Source organism: Scardinius erythrophthalmus (assembly GCF_964197995.2).
Source record: "Scardinius erythrophthalmus genome assembly, chromosome: 23".
Lineage (NCBI taxonomy): Eukaryota > Metazoa > Chordata > Actinopteri > Cypriniformes > Leuciscidae > Scardinius > Scardinius erythrophthalmus.
This window is the reverse complement of record NC_138243.1, coordinates 26,787,342-26,802,656: the sequence shown is the minus strand read 5'-3', so window position 1 is coordinate 26,802,656 and position 15,315 is coordinate 26,787,342. Positions and strand designations below refer to the sequence as shown.

Genomic DNA, 15,315 nt, shown 5'->3' with positions numbered 1-15,315 from the left:
GATTAAATGATCAATTATGCAAATGTAGGGACACATTTTCTTTTCTCACAATTTCTTGACATTTAAAGCTTTATTTTTTTTTTATTTTTTTTTTCTATGTTATAATTGATGAAAAAGAAATCCAGGGCATCTCCTTCAGTGTTTTGATAATACTTCTATATTGTATTTGTGACGTGAAATTGCTCTAGCATGTTTTGCAGTTGCTGTCTATGATAGTATTGTGAAAGTGTGTGTATGGTCATTGGTGTTAGACTGACTCGACCTCTTACACTGTCCCATAGGAAACGGGTATGGAAACCACCGCAACTCCCCTGGTCTGCTGGTCTCTCCGGGGAACATGAGTAAGAACATGCAGGCCAAGTCTCCTCCGTCCATGAGCATGAGCATGAGCAACCGCAAGCCGGACCTGCGTGTCCTGATCCCCCCCGGATCCAAGAACACCATGCCCTCCATCGTAAGTTCACATCACCAGTGCCACATGCCAGAATATGATCACTGGCCGTCAAGTTCAGTTGCAATGAGGATTTAATGCTAAACACACCAGCATTGCCCATATAAAACCAGTTCAGACCATCAAATATATGCCATAAAGCCGTTTCTTCAGTTTTACTAGAACTAATTAGAGCTGTATTCTTTTAACTGCTCACCAGTCGGAGGATGTTGACATGTTGCTGGTAAGTAGCATCATTGCACACCTTCAGTGAAACACGATTAACCATCAAACAGAGCACAGAAAAAGTTTGGTCAAATGCACACTGAAACAAAACAGTCTCATTCCTCTGTTGCCAAGGGGACTGCGTTAGTGGTTCCCATAGCAACAGTGAAACTCCGGCGGTGATTGCAGGGTGATTACCTGTTATTGGTCACATGTGTCTATAAATATCAGTATATCATATATCTATTAAGCAGTTAGACAGAGCAGATATGATATAACCTGCACATTTACTGTTCGTCCTGCGCAATTTAATTCTGTCGCTGTTGTTTTAAATATCATATTTCTTTCCCACAGAACCAGAGAATAAACAACTCTCAGTCCGCCCAGTCCCTGAGCACACCAGTGGTGTCTGTAGCCACACCCACTCTACCAGGACAGGGAATGGGCGGTTACCCATCAGCCCTCTCTACCTCATACGGTACAGGTGAGTGCTGCTCAAATAATATAATATCATCGAATTTAATATAATATAATTAGGGCTGTCAAAAGATTAATCGCAATTAATCGCATCCAAAATAAAAGTCTGTGTTTACATAATATATGTGTGTGTACTGTGTATAATTAAATTTGTATAAATAAATACACACACATGCATGTATATGTATATATTTAAGAAATATTTGCATACATATATATTTATATATAATTTATATTATATATAAATATAAATGTTTTATATATAAATTACACATTTTTCTTAAATATATACAAGCATGTGTGTTTTATATATATGTGTATGTGTAATATATACACATATATTATTTAAACACAAACTTTTATTTTGGATGCGATTAATCTTTTGACAGCCCTAAATATAAAATAATATAATATAATATAATATATTGAAATATAATGTAATGAAATATAATGTAATATAAACAACATTATATTATATAATTGTTTATATTAAATTATATTACAAAACATTATTATATATTATTTTATAATATATTATATTATATTGATTGTTTTATAATATAATATATAATACAATATAATGTTGATGAGATTACATTACTATATAATATTATATATTATACTATGCATTATATAATTATATATATATATATACTGTATTATACACTACACTAACATTTAAAAGTTTGAGTTCAGTAAGATTTCTTGAAGTCTAAATATTTTTGAATTTTTATTTGATTTTAATAAAGTAATATTGTGAAATATTATTAAAATTTATAATAACTTTTGTTAGCATTTATTTGAAATAGAAATCTTTTGTAACACTATAAATGTCTTTAATGTTACTTTTGATCAATGTAATTCATCCTTGCTGAATACAATTAATTTCTATGAAAAAATCTTACTGACCCCATATTTTTGAAGATAATGTATATTCAAATTATTTTAAATGTGCACACTATGCACATTTAAGGTTTACTCAGTGAATCTGAACTGTTTGAAGAGTCTTAATTACACCACCAGGTGGCGTCATTGACTCAATATTCTTTCAGCCTCTTCCTGTTGCAGTCAGCAGGAGATTCAGTCCGGTCTATATGCAGTGTGTTGAACAGAGATCTTTCTCTTCCCTTCTAGAATATTCTCTCAGCAGTGCAGACCTGTCCTCTCTGACCGGTTTTAACAGCTCAACTTCTCTTCATCTGGGCTCGATGACCGGCTGGCAGCAGAACATGCAGCATTCTGGCCTAGGACATCTCGGGTGAGCATGTTCACCCCTGACCTGTGCACCCAAAACACACTGAAGATCAGCTGTAATACTCACTATAACGACAGACAAATCACTGTGGGCATGTGCAGTGTTATATCATAATGTAAGGGCTGGAAATACAGTGGGATCCAAAAAGTTTTGATTTTCTTTTTAATTAAAATTCAACACAAATGTGAATATAATATAATATAATATAATATAATATAATATAATATAATATAATATAATATAATATAATATAATATAATATAATAATACATTGTCGAATTCATGGTATTTCATTTTAATTTTTCATTTAAATTGTTTTGCTGGTGATCTGCGATTTTAAAAGTAATTAAAAATGTCAAACTAATAATATAATATAATATAATAAAATAATAATATACCTTTTACTTAAATTGTTTTCCTAGGAATCAGAATTTTATTTTTATTGGAATTCAAAAATTGTATAATAATATAATACATTTTGAAATTCATGATTTTTTTTGTTCAGTTAAATTTTTCACTTAAATGATTATGCTGGGAATCTGGGATTTTATATTTAATATAATATTTTATTCATATAATATTTAATATATATATTTTTTTTTTTTCAGTTTAAATTTTTACTCAACCCTTTTTCCTAGGAATCTGTATTTTATTTTTATTGGAATTAACATTTTTTAATTAAAAATATCAAAATGCATTATAATATAATACAATACATTTTTAGAATCATGTTTTTTTTGTTCAGTTAAATTTTTCACTTAAATTTAGCTGGGAATCTGGGATTTTATTTTAATATAATATTTATATTTAATATAAAAAATAACTTAATATAATATAATAAAATATAATATACATTCTAAAATGTGTTACATTTTAGAATGTACTATATATAAAACTATATATAAAAATGTAACTAGCTATCTCAGAATTTTAGACTCTAGAACTTTAAAAGCGCCGAAGATGCATTAAAACATCAGTCTTAGAAAAGTGATAATCTGCATTAATCTCTCAAAAATTGTGTGAAATTCATCATTTTTACCATTAATATCCTCATACGGTCCCAACCTGTATTGACTATATCTATTTACCAGTGAGTTGTCACGTTTTTCCTCGGCCTTTAACCGTGTCTCCTCTCTCTCCCCACAGGAACTGCGGCAGCACACAGTTATGTCAGAGCTCCACCCTCTCGCTGCCGTCCAATCAGAGCCTGCACATCAAGTCGGAACCCGTGTCTCCTCCCCGGGACCGCGCGGGAGGCACCCCGGGGGGCTACGCTCAGCCCCTGCCCCCTCCCCTGGCCCAGCAGGCGTCCCAGCAGGGCCACCTGCGGCAGGACTCGGGACGCTCCCCGGTGGACAGCCTGAGCAGCTGCGGCAGCTCGTACGACGGCAGCGACCGCGAGGAACACCGCTCCGACTTCCACTCGCCCATGGGACTGCTGAGACCCTCTCAGGACGAGCGGCAGAGCCCCTCCGTCAAGCGCATGCGTCTGTCCGAGGGCTGGGCCTCGTGATCCCGCTTCTCGACCTGGAGATTTCACTTTAGTATTATTATATTTGTTTCTGCGGAGTGTGAGTGCTACATCAAGTATTAAAATTGATATATATATAAGATAAACAGGGGAGGGAGGGCGTGTTTGTGATTTGGGGTTGGGGGCAAGGGACATGCATCGCTTGTGCCACGTGTGGGGAAAACGACAAAAAAAAAATATATACATGTAATTTTACATACGTGTGTATGTATGTATACAAGCATACAGGATTAAAAAGAGAAGTCTGGTACTCTTGTTTGGTAAAGCTACTTTTTAGTTTCAGTAATATATTATGCATAATTAAACTATTAAAGGAGGCATTGACGTGTCTCAGGGCTTGTACAAGTAATATTCGGGGCCTTTACGCTCACGTCAATGCGCACTAACTTGCAAATGTATGTTATCACAGACGTTGTTGTGTTGCAGGTTCAACGTATTTATGTAAATAGAGAACGATGAGGCTTTTGGGTAAACGGACCTGCCAGGATTTGCAGGTTTATTCGCGATTAACGGAGCGATAGAGAAAGCCATCACGCACCATTTTAAGACTACACGGGCCCAGGGCTGAGGAATGGACGCCATTTTTACAATTCTAAACGGGATCGGGAAGTGTTCCAAATTCACAAATCCTCTTGTAAATGTTGTTGATATTTCAGAGCCGTGTTAACAACGCTAAAGTTCTCTGGGCCATGTATTGCCTGTCCCCGGTGGAAGAGATGTACAATACATTTTGCTTATATTTTCATAAAAATGCAGAGCATTTGTTGCTACCTGTTGACCACATGAGTCAGAATGTGATTTCAAGCTTTGCCGATGTTGAACAGAGAGGTAAAGCTGTGTGAGCTCCAAAAATAAAGCCATATAAACAATTGCACTTTTTTTTTCCCTTTTTTTTTTTTTTTGCTTGCTCGTTTCTTTAATTCATCAGGTTATTGCATGGATTTTGATCAGTGTGAATCAAATGTTTCTTCAGAGATGGATGTTTTTGCATATTATGATGCAAAACTAGACCAGAATTTGTATTTTTTTGGTAGGCTGTATATCTAAAATTCTTAAAAACTCATCAAAACACATTTCTCACTGTAAAAAAGTCGCTGCCTTAAATTAAGTACAATCAACTTGAATATTTAAGTTAACTAAAAAATTGGTTTAATCTTGTATAACTTTAAAAAAAAAATGCTTAACTTATTTTGATGAGTTAAAGCAATGTAAAAACATATGTTGTGATTTATTCATAAAAAATACACTTTTTTTAACAGAGTACACTTTAAAAAATATTGTCTGTTTAACTTAAAAAGGTAAGTCACCTGGTTGCTTTAAAATTTTAGTTCATTGAAATAAATTTAATTGAGTTAATACAATGAAGGAGATTGGTTTAATCAACAGAAACTCAAAATATTGTGCTATCTGAAGTTGATTTGACAAAATATATTTTTTTTTGTTGATAAATCATGAAATTTTCTGGAGTTCCAGTGCCAAAACTAAAAGGCATCGTGATTTAAACCATCATGGCTCAAATATGATTTGAAGCTGAGATCCTCAACTTCATATTTAAAACATAAGTCTACAGTAAACCGCTTATGAAATATTTACAGAAAACACTTAGGAAATTAGTGTAAGGTTCTGGTAAGCTGCATGTGATTCTCCTTGTTTGTCTTTTAGGGATTGTTTGATGGAGCAATTCATGCCTTTATTTATAGCAAAATATGTATACTTTAAAATCATTTTGCAAGGTCATTGTCTGTCTAGTATGCTCACGTTTTACTAGACTGGACTGATAATCATCTTTATAGTTGTAAGGCTGGAAATGACATCCAACACCTTTAATGATTTAATGTGTCGTGATAAGCAATTCATCATAAGAGCAGAAAATATGAAAAGAGCAGGGCAGAATTTCTAATTAAATCTATTAGAATTCTTTCAGGAATGTTTGATTCTAAATAGTTGAGACTTGTCACATAGATGTTTGTTGCATTTGAAGCAGTAAAATACATCGCGTTTTTTTATTTTATTATAATAGCTGCTGAATCCTACTCTTTCCTTATGTTACAAATTTCAGTCGCGTTTAGAAATATATCGACATCTCAGTTCGAGCAGAATACACCCAGACAAACCTTCCGTGAAATTAAAGTCGACGGAATTAGTTATCACACACACTGTACGTGTGAGCTGAAATATTGAAAACCATATCGACAGGACGAGGATATTTTTTTAATAAGGCTATTAGTATTAATTAAGCGGAAACACGTTCGTGCCTTTAAAAAGTATTATTTATTCCATTACAATTGTCATCAAAAACAACAAACCAAACTATAATTCACATGCGGTAAAACATATTTCTGATCATACGCAAATTTACAGTCAGTATACTGTTATACAATTATAATTGCTTCTACAATCTTTATTTTGAGAATATCAGGTAGCCGACGTATAAAGTAGCCTACAGTAGCCTATAAAACCATAAATTAGATTTAAAGCGTTAAAAAGCATTAGATAGATGGATAGATAGATAGATAGATAGATAGATCGATCGATAGATAGATAGATAGATAGATAGATAGATAGATAGATCGATCGATCGATAGATAGATAGATAGATAGATAGATAGATAGATAGATAGATAGATAGATAGATAGATAGATAGATAGATAGATAGATAGATAGATAGATAGATAGATAGATAGATAGATAGATAGATAGATAGATAGATAGATAGATAGATAGATAGATAGTTTTTCAGCTGGTGCAAAATCTTCCGTTTATTAATGTCTTAAAAACTTAAGCTTCAAATATTATTCAACTGCTCTTTAATTTATGGTGAAAATTAAGCTTTTATCTGTCTGAAAACTGTTAAATGAAAGAACTGCATCATTGTATAAGACCGATCATATAGATGGAATAAATGTTTCTGAAGTCCCCTGATGTTAAGCCGCTGTTGGACTGTCGCCAGGTGGCGCTGTAGTGCAATAACACACGCGTTCATGGACAACACTGTCGAAATATACAAGCTCAAGTCTGGGATAATATATAATAACATACTGTGAAATGCAAGAACTAGTAATAAATACATTTAAAAATATAGGCTACTATATTTTAAATAAATAAAAGCTAATAAGCACACTTTGATTTCACATCCACAATTATTCCATTGTGATTTATTCGAGTATAAATGACTACAAATATATTTATCACTGGAAATAGATATAATCACAGTCTACGTTTTAAAGAGGACATTTGCTCTGTAATTGCTGGTTTTAATATGAACAAAGCCATTGTGAGTGTGTGTAGGCTGCGTATGTGAGTGAGTGTGTGTGTGAGAGAGTGTTGTTCTGCAATTTCCTTCCATTTGATCTCCATGAACGTACAAAAAAAAAAAAAAGGATTCAACCTATCAATCTACTAATCTTTTTTAGATAGACATGGTTCAGGCTACATATTTATATCCTTTATGTTTTATTTTAAATGCATTCTTAAAAGCAGTATTTCCTTTGAGACAATAAAAACAATTTTTGATCAATAATGACGGTCCATTTTGCAGGGTTTGTTTGTTTTAGGAAAATATAGGCTTCATACAAGATGTTTGCGATTTTCTCTCGTCTTCCCGTGAACAAACTGAGGCACGCGAAAGAGAAGTGAACATCTCTAAGAACCAGCATGAACTCAAGACATCAGACTGAAACACACATCTGACCTGGAGCTGCTGCTGGAATCGTGTTCATTCGACGCGATAGCTTTTCAAAGAAAATGCAAGTTTGGGATTTTTTGTTAGTTAGTTACCTCGTGCGTTTAAACCATTTGATTCCTTTAGACTTAATTCATAAATCTACAAACACATGATTTGGTTGCAATGAATAATGTGCATCTAATATGCACAAAACTCGGCTGTTCTCTTAAAAAATAAACTATACAATCCAGACAAAAAAAATGATCTTTAATTTGAATTGACATGAAAAAAAAAAAAATCTGAATGTTTAATATTGTAGCCTATATATTAAACAGCTAATTCAAACAACTCACCTGATGAAGAAAGAAAGAAAAAACAACAACTTTGAGGTGCTTTGAAATTCTCAAAGAATAAGAGCTTCTGTAGAGCAAATGCAGTTCTGCGTGACAAACACAAAGACATCGAGCAGTTGATTATTATTACAGGCGATAATTTCTCACGTGCTCCCATTTCCTTCCTCCAACGACATTAACATCCAGAATATCTGCTTGCTTAAGAAATAAACTCGTAGATCAAGATCCCACCATTTTATTTTAGCACGAGACATTGTTTCGCCTCTGTGGTGTAGTCATTATGGCTTGATTTGCATATTGAGCATCGCTAATTTCCTCGGTGTATCCAAATATGGCTGCGCGTAACAAACAAGACGACGTCATTGAACGTGACCCCCTCCAGTCCTGCATCAAATGACTGTCAAAATAATACAGATATTAAAGACTAATAATAATATTATTAAAAATTAGAAGAAGAAGGCACTCTTAAAGAAAGGGAAATGATCCAAAATGTAGAAAATATCAATGGGTACACGCATTAAAGACAACATTTGAGGATGAAGACATGTTGGAAACCCCTTCCCACCCATGAGGATTCAGGTAAGTCACACCTGGTCACGTCACTTAGACGTTTTCTACCTCGTGCAGCATTAAAGCCACACAGCGAAATCTGAGGAAATTTGGGCAGTTGAATAAAATATAAATTTCATCGCACGTATAATGCAGAGGTAGAAGGGGTGGGTCATAAATTGCCCCCCCCCCCCCCCCCCCCCCACCCCTCTCGAGCCCACCCAAAGTTGCAGGGCTCGCGCTGCACTTTCCATTCGCTCTCGCGCGCAAGAAGCCATGTGATGAAGTTCTGCTCTTCCCTCACACCTTCTCATCCTGAGGATGGAATAAGATCGTGTCAGACGACGGCGCCTCGTGCTTCTCTAGCAAACTGCTCGTAGAAGGATTTCGAGGATGTGATTTCTAATCGAGGATGTTCGTTTATCCGCATTTCACATCCAGATGACCGCTTTTTTTTTTTTTTTTTTTTTTTTTGTGCCATGGGGAGTTCAAGGAGAATGTAAGTAGCCTACTTTATGCTTTAAAACAGGCCACGTGAAATCTGTAGCTTTAATAGCAATTGTGTGGAATTATTGCATTATTCATAAAAGGAAAAAGCATTAGGCCTATTTTTAAATGTGTGGCCAGTGTTTTCTTAATTGTCCTTGTAAGAAAAAGCAAAATTGTTGATAAATAGAAAAATGCTCGATTATTTTCTAATGTAATGAAATATTGTTTGGCAACTGTTTGCTTATGAATTATATGCGTATTATATATATATATATATATATATATATATATATATATATGTGTGTGTGTGTGTGTGTGTGTGTGTGTGTGTGTGTGTGTGTGTGTGTGTGTGTGTGCAATTAGGTCTCATTTGTTAACATTAATGTTAAACTAACACGAACTAACGAGTTATGAGCAATACATTTGTTAGTAGGCTATTTATTAATCTTTGTTAATGTCGGTTAATAAAAATCCAGCTGTCCATTGGTCATGTTAGTTCACGGTGCATCAACTAATGTTAACAAATGCAACTTTTGATTTTTAATAATGTATTAGTAAATGTTGAAATTAACATGTACTAAGATTAATAAATGCTGTAGAAGTAGTATTGTTCATCCTCAGTTCATGTTAACTAAATTAGTTAGTACCCTTATTGTAAAGTCTTCACACACACTTTGACCTGCACGTCACTGTCTGTTGAGCAGATGAGGACAGATAAATAAGTGTTAATTGTCCTCACAGTGTGACGTCACGCTGGACACTCGAAGTGGTTAATTGCTTCAGAGTGGTTAAATTGAGAGCTACTGTTAAAGATCAGATAAATGTCATTTTGCTTTAGAATTATATTTGCTAAATATTTCATTAGGTTTAAGAATATACCCTCTGATTGATTTGAGTAATTTTGAAGCCTTTAAAATCAAGCAAACATTTGTTCTACTGAGAGAGAATAGATGCTTTCATGTTCTTCATTCAGCTGCTTTATTTTCTCTCATTTACATGTTTGAGGTCATCTTTACAAATGCATTTGTGCTTGAAAAATGCAAAAGATATGTGTGCTTGTATGTCAGTCGTGCTCGCGCTAAAATGACTAAATAAATATGTACCGGTTATAATGTAGGCTATCTCGAAATATTTACAGTTAGTGGTGGAATAACGGTTAGATAATTTTGTGCAACCTTCCAGTGATAATATTTTAGGGTTATTTAATGTTAGCCTATATATTATACTTACTATGGGATCATTTTAGCCTCCTGCTGCTGCAGAAACGAATTGAAGAGCGCACATTTCGTTGAAAAGTTCATGGTAATATGTGTATCATGTTGATCTGGTTACAGGCCTGTTTACAGATCGAAAATGTAAAAGACACTTATTCCACTCACAATTATTATTATGCCTTATAAAAAAAAAAGTCGCGCGAGCAGTTTCTGAGGCAAACTGAGTTTCACTCTTGCAACTAAAACTAAACCACTGACATCTCGCAAAACGGAAAGGATGAGGGTCTACAACAGTAACAGAAATTAAGACCAGGGTGATTTTCATAGGAATTTTTACTTTTATGCATGCAAATATTTATTTATTAGTAAAATAATATATTAGAACGTCCTAGAAATGTATCAAATGTTAGAAAAGCTGAGGAATTAGGCACCTAGGGGCATCTTTGTTGCCCTAAGCCCTGGTTCATTTCTGACTGTGGTGTATATTCATAATTGCACACTTAAGAAATGGTGCAAACCGGTGCGCGTCGCCGCGTGCGTCTCCAACTGGACATTTAAATTCGCCGTGACCTCGAGACCTCTGACCTCACGAGGTTTGTGCGCATTTTGGGCTCTAGAGATGAGTGCGTCAGTCCTGTCATCCGTGAGCACGTCATCCGTGTGCCATAAGCACGTCACGATGTTACCCTGAGCAAGAGCAGCGAAAATGCCTCCGGATCAAACCTGCGCGCATTTTACGCATGTTACGAGAGTGATATTTGCAGCCCAAACCCAAGTACGCATGTGTTTTACTCTACAGCTCTCGCTCTGTGCCCCGATGCTGCCTTTATGCCTTGCGTTTTTTGCTGCGTGCCCGTTTATTCTCTTGCATGGATACGCAGGATTTCATGCGTACCGCACTGTAAATCCAGCCGAGCCGAGCTCCGCTTGGAATAAAAGCATCCTCGCTGCTATGGATGGACGTAGCAGGCTCGCGTCCTGTAGATTTATCTTCATCGTTCGAGTCGAGAATTAAGAAGTTCTACAATTACGCGCGGGAGCCAAGTTGGATTGGATCGAGCTCATTTAGAAAGACAGCAGGCAGGCTGCGAGGAACTTTCTCGTTTTTTTTTTTTTTTTTTTTTGCATGAAACTCGCATCTGGTGACTAGTAATTGGGGCAAATGGGCTTTTTGCACTTGTTGTGGTGCGACGCATCACATGTTGGAGGCGTGTTGTTATCTTTGGTTATCTAGCTGTATGAGTGTGCTGGTCGTCATAAAGCTAGATAACCGAAAGTAAGGACCGCTTCTATCAGCATCTCAGCGTGGAGCGTGAAATATATATCCGTTACTTTAGCTGTGTGCAATGAAGAAATATAGGCGTTCGGTGTGTTTTTGCTCGTGCAGACCATTCAGGGTGATTTGTTGATCATGCACATCGTATAGGAATATTTATAAAGCTTTTGGATTAATGGATGAATGCAAAGCGCATAGGAGACAAGCAAGACAAAGGCGTAAGTTTGTTGTGGTTGTCAGCTCAATGGAACCCACGTGCGTCCCAGTATCGTTGACTCTGGACTTATTCAAGCTCCTCAAATGAAATAATTGGGACATAATGGGATGGAGGAAGGAATGGGGATGGATTGGCATAGAAACTCATCCTTAATTGATGCGGTCGAGCGCACGTGGGGGAGATGATGTGAACGCCCGTGGACCCCCATTCCCACGCTCGAGGGCAAGTGGGCAATGTCTTGTCTGGGGCAGAATATGACAGACAGCCCTGTGAGGGGTGGGGGTCCAAGTGCACCCTGCTCATCTGCATCTCTGTGGAGGGTGGAACAGCGGAGTGGAGTGAATGGAGGATGCTGGAGAGCCTGTGTGTGACGGGAATGTGTAACGGGATGCTGTACTTAGACATACACACACCAATCAACTCGTAAACTATCCACGACTAGGCCGACATAGAGGCCCCGAGAGCTGACAACTGATTTAGAGTCACACACACACACACACACACACACACACACACACACACATTAAGCAGCTGGCTACACATTAGGAGTATCTTGTACAAAAAAATATTACCATGTTTTTCTTCATTTTAGATTGACTTCTTTTGTTTTAATGAGCGAAATATATTTTCTGTATTCAAAACCTAAATCTAAAACCCTGCATTTTTATATTAATTCAATATCTTTAAATTTAATATCATTTATTATCTTTATTGGCGTATGTATACTGTAAAAATGGTTAGTAATTTTGATCTAAAATGTAATCAAAAACGTGTATGTAAATATATATATATATATATATAGTTAACTCAAATAAGACAAAATATGCTATTTTTTTTATTAAAAAGTATAAATTACTTTAACAAAGCAATACATATTTTTTATGATTTTTTTAGTATAATTACTACAGAATTTCCTGTGCAACCCATTTGTTTGGATTTTGATTTTGATTTAATATTTGTGCTAGTTTTTTAGTATTTGTTTACTGCATAATACAATTATTAAGGGAACAATATTAATTAAAAACGTTATTTTATTAGACAAATTCATTATTTGCCAGTGTCGCCCTTCTCTCTGCTATAACATACAGCCCTTGCTGTTTACAGCTGCAAGTGTTTTATGTCAAATATGTTACTGTATTGTGTATTTTGGCATATGGAATCAGTTTTGATGATGGGAATGAACTTGAATTTGACCCAAAAGCACGTGCTGAACCTTGAACTCTGAAACTTAGGGACAGAGGGCATGAAAGGTCAGACAGGTCAGGGGTCAGACTGAACGCTGGAGCTCAGAAAGAAGATATAAAATATTACAATTATTCAAATGTATTTTACACCCTCTTACTCATAGTAAAAACATTAGCCTGAACAAAATATACAATTTTAAAGAGATAATTTAAAATAAAAAAAGCATTTTGAAAGTAAATTAAATTGACCCCATATTTTAGGTCATTATTATTATTTATATAATTTTGGGGTGGGGAGGATATAAAATGACATTTGTTAAATAATATCCAAATGAAATGTAAAATAATCACTGAAAATTTGATTTAGTAGTGAGAGAGAGAGAGAAAAAAATCTGCTAATCAACCTGCAGTTATGATGTTTCCGCCCACTTTTGGCAGATCTGTCATGTGTGATGAGCTCTTGAGCTGATTGGAGTTTCCATGGAGATGATGAGGCGCCAGTGTGTCTATAGCTGCAATAACTGTAATGAGAATCACCAATAGTGTTGCCATGCTTTAGTCACAGAAAACCGGTGTTCATTACACTCGTATTTCTATCTTAGATCTTCCGAGAGCAATTTATAATAAGAATATAATCTGTCATCAAGACTAAAGGATATTAATACTGAACCATATCAGTTATTAATAATCATAAGCTGCATAGGTGATCAGGCTAAAACAAGCTGATTATGTGGAATAAATGAATGGGCTACACAAATATACTAGAACTAGATTTCCAATACCGGTATCCTGTAATTGTGTTTCCATCCCCTAATCTTTTTCGACAACAGCTGCAAATGACTTTGTACTTCATAAATGCTGAGCCGGCTCATTAATATAACGCGGATGCTAATTTGCTGTGAGGCTTTGATGGAGAGGCATGAGGAGCCGCATGCGTGCATTGATAGCAAGACAATGTAAAACAGAATCGACTAGTGAATTGTTGCTAGCTTTTGACTGTTCTTTAAAAAAAAAGACAATATTTCTGTATTCTGACAAAACCAAGAATCAGTAGGGAATCAAATATAATTGCTTCTGCTTTGGAAAGCACTGATTTACATGATGTTGAATGAAATCTGAGAAAATATATGACATACAACCCTTGTGATTAACCGTCAGCGGTTCATGGGCATCTCCAAACGTCATTGTCCACCGTGGAATCGATGCCTCCTGTTTGCCACCATCTTATGACTTTGGCAGTGGAGACTGAGAGGGCAATCCCAAAATGTCTGCTGGCACACACACACACACACACGCACACACACACACGTCACGCGCTTTGCATATGTCACATCACAATAGCTGCCCGTTACCATGAATACCAATTTTCTAATTAGCACCATTTTCATTGGTTTAGCACCCTGAGCTCCAGCGTATGATTGGTGGTAATCACACCGCATGGAGATCCTCAGGAGAATCAACGCTTGGTATCTTGTGTTTTGATTCGGCGTTGCATGTATAAACTACTTAAGACCATATGAAGACGTGCATTGATAACAAATATGACTTCTTTAGCTTTGTATTTCAAGCTAAATGCATTTCAAGTGCATAATTAATTCTCTGTGCACACATTTCAAACATGCTCAATGTTTCATAGTACAAATATACCAAAGAGAGGAATTTTGATCACTTTTAGGGAGTCATATCAGTGGCATGCATGCAATATAAGCAGAAGAAGAATAGATAGATAGCAGGCATGAGGAACGCTGTTAATTATTCATTCACATTTAAGATATTCATGCAACATACGTGCCGCTGATACACTTGTGGATTGCGTGAACACATTTTGCTAGTGGCCTTTATCCTTTCTTTTCGACTACAACCAAATACTGTCCATTAATTAAAGTTAATGCATAAAATAAAAAGTTTTCTGCTTTACTCTTAAAAAGGTTCTTTATTGGCATTGATGGTTCCATGAAGAACCTTTAAAATCCATGGAACCTTTCCATTGCACAAAAGGTTCTTTTAGGCGGAAAAAGCAAAAAAAAAAACTTCATGGTGCAAATATAGCTCAAACAATAGAATGTGGCACTAACAAAGTGGAGGTTATGGGTTCGATTCCCAGGGAATGCATGAACTAATAAATAAAGTTACTTTGTCTAGAAATGTCTGGCAAATGTAGACTCGGATGGTCACACTACACTTTCCATCCAATATGTGAATGCTGGAAAGCGGAAATGCAGTTTTGAATTTTTGAAAGTTTTGAATTTCGCCGCATTCTAAAGTTTAGTGAACTCTGACCTGCGAATTCATATCGCATGAAGACGTGTGAGCAATAGAAGATCAATATGTCACAGCATGACCTCTCAGCTGGATGTACTGCTGAATGCTGAATGCAGTAAAGTGGAATAGATTGTGTATTTTTGACTTTTTTTGATTCATTATTATTTGTTATATGTTGAATTTATGTT

The 15,315-nt window shown here is 35.6% G+C and overlaps 1 protein-coding gene across 2 annotated transcripts in view; it reads left to right on the top strand.

The window, feature by feature from the left end:
* Window positions 1–4,792, top strand: part of mef2ca (myocyte enhancer factor 2ca) — a 42,830-nt gene extending 38,038 nt beyond the window's left edge. For both annotated transcript variants that reach the window (XM_081354724.1, XM_081354725.1), the window contains 4 exons: window positions 282–454; window positions 1,010–1,139; window positions 2,267–2,390; window positions 3,534–4,792. In XM_081354724.1, coding sequence (XP_081210850.1) covers window positions 282–454; window positions 1,010–1,139; window positions 2,267–2,390; window positions 3,534–3,900 — 794 coding nt within the window. In that variant the 3' untranslated portion in view covers window positions 3,901–4,792. The remainder of the gene's footprint in view (window positions 1–281; window positions 455–1,009; window positions 1,140–2,266; window positions 2,391–3,533) is intronic.
* The last annotated feature ends 10,523 nt before the right edge of the window (window positions 4,793–15,315 follow it).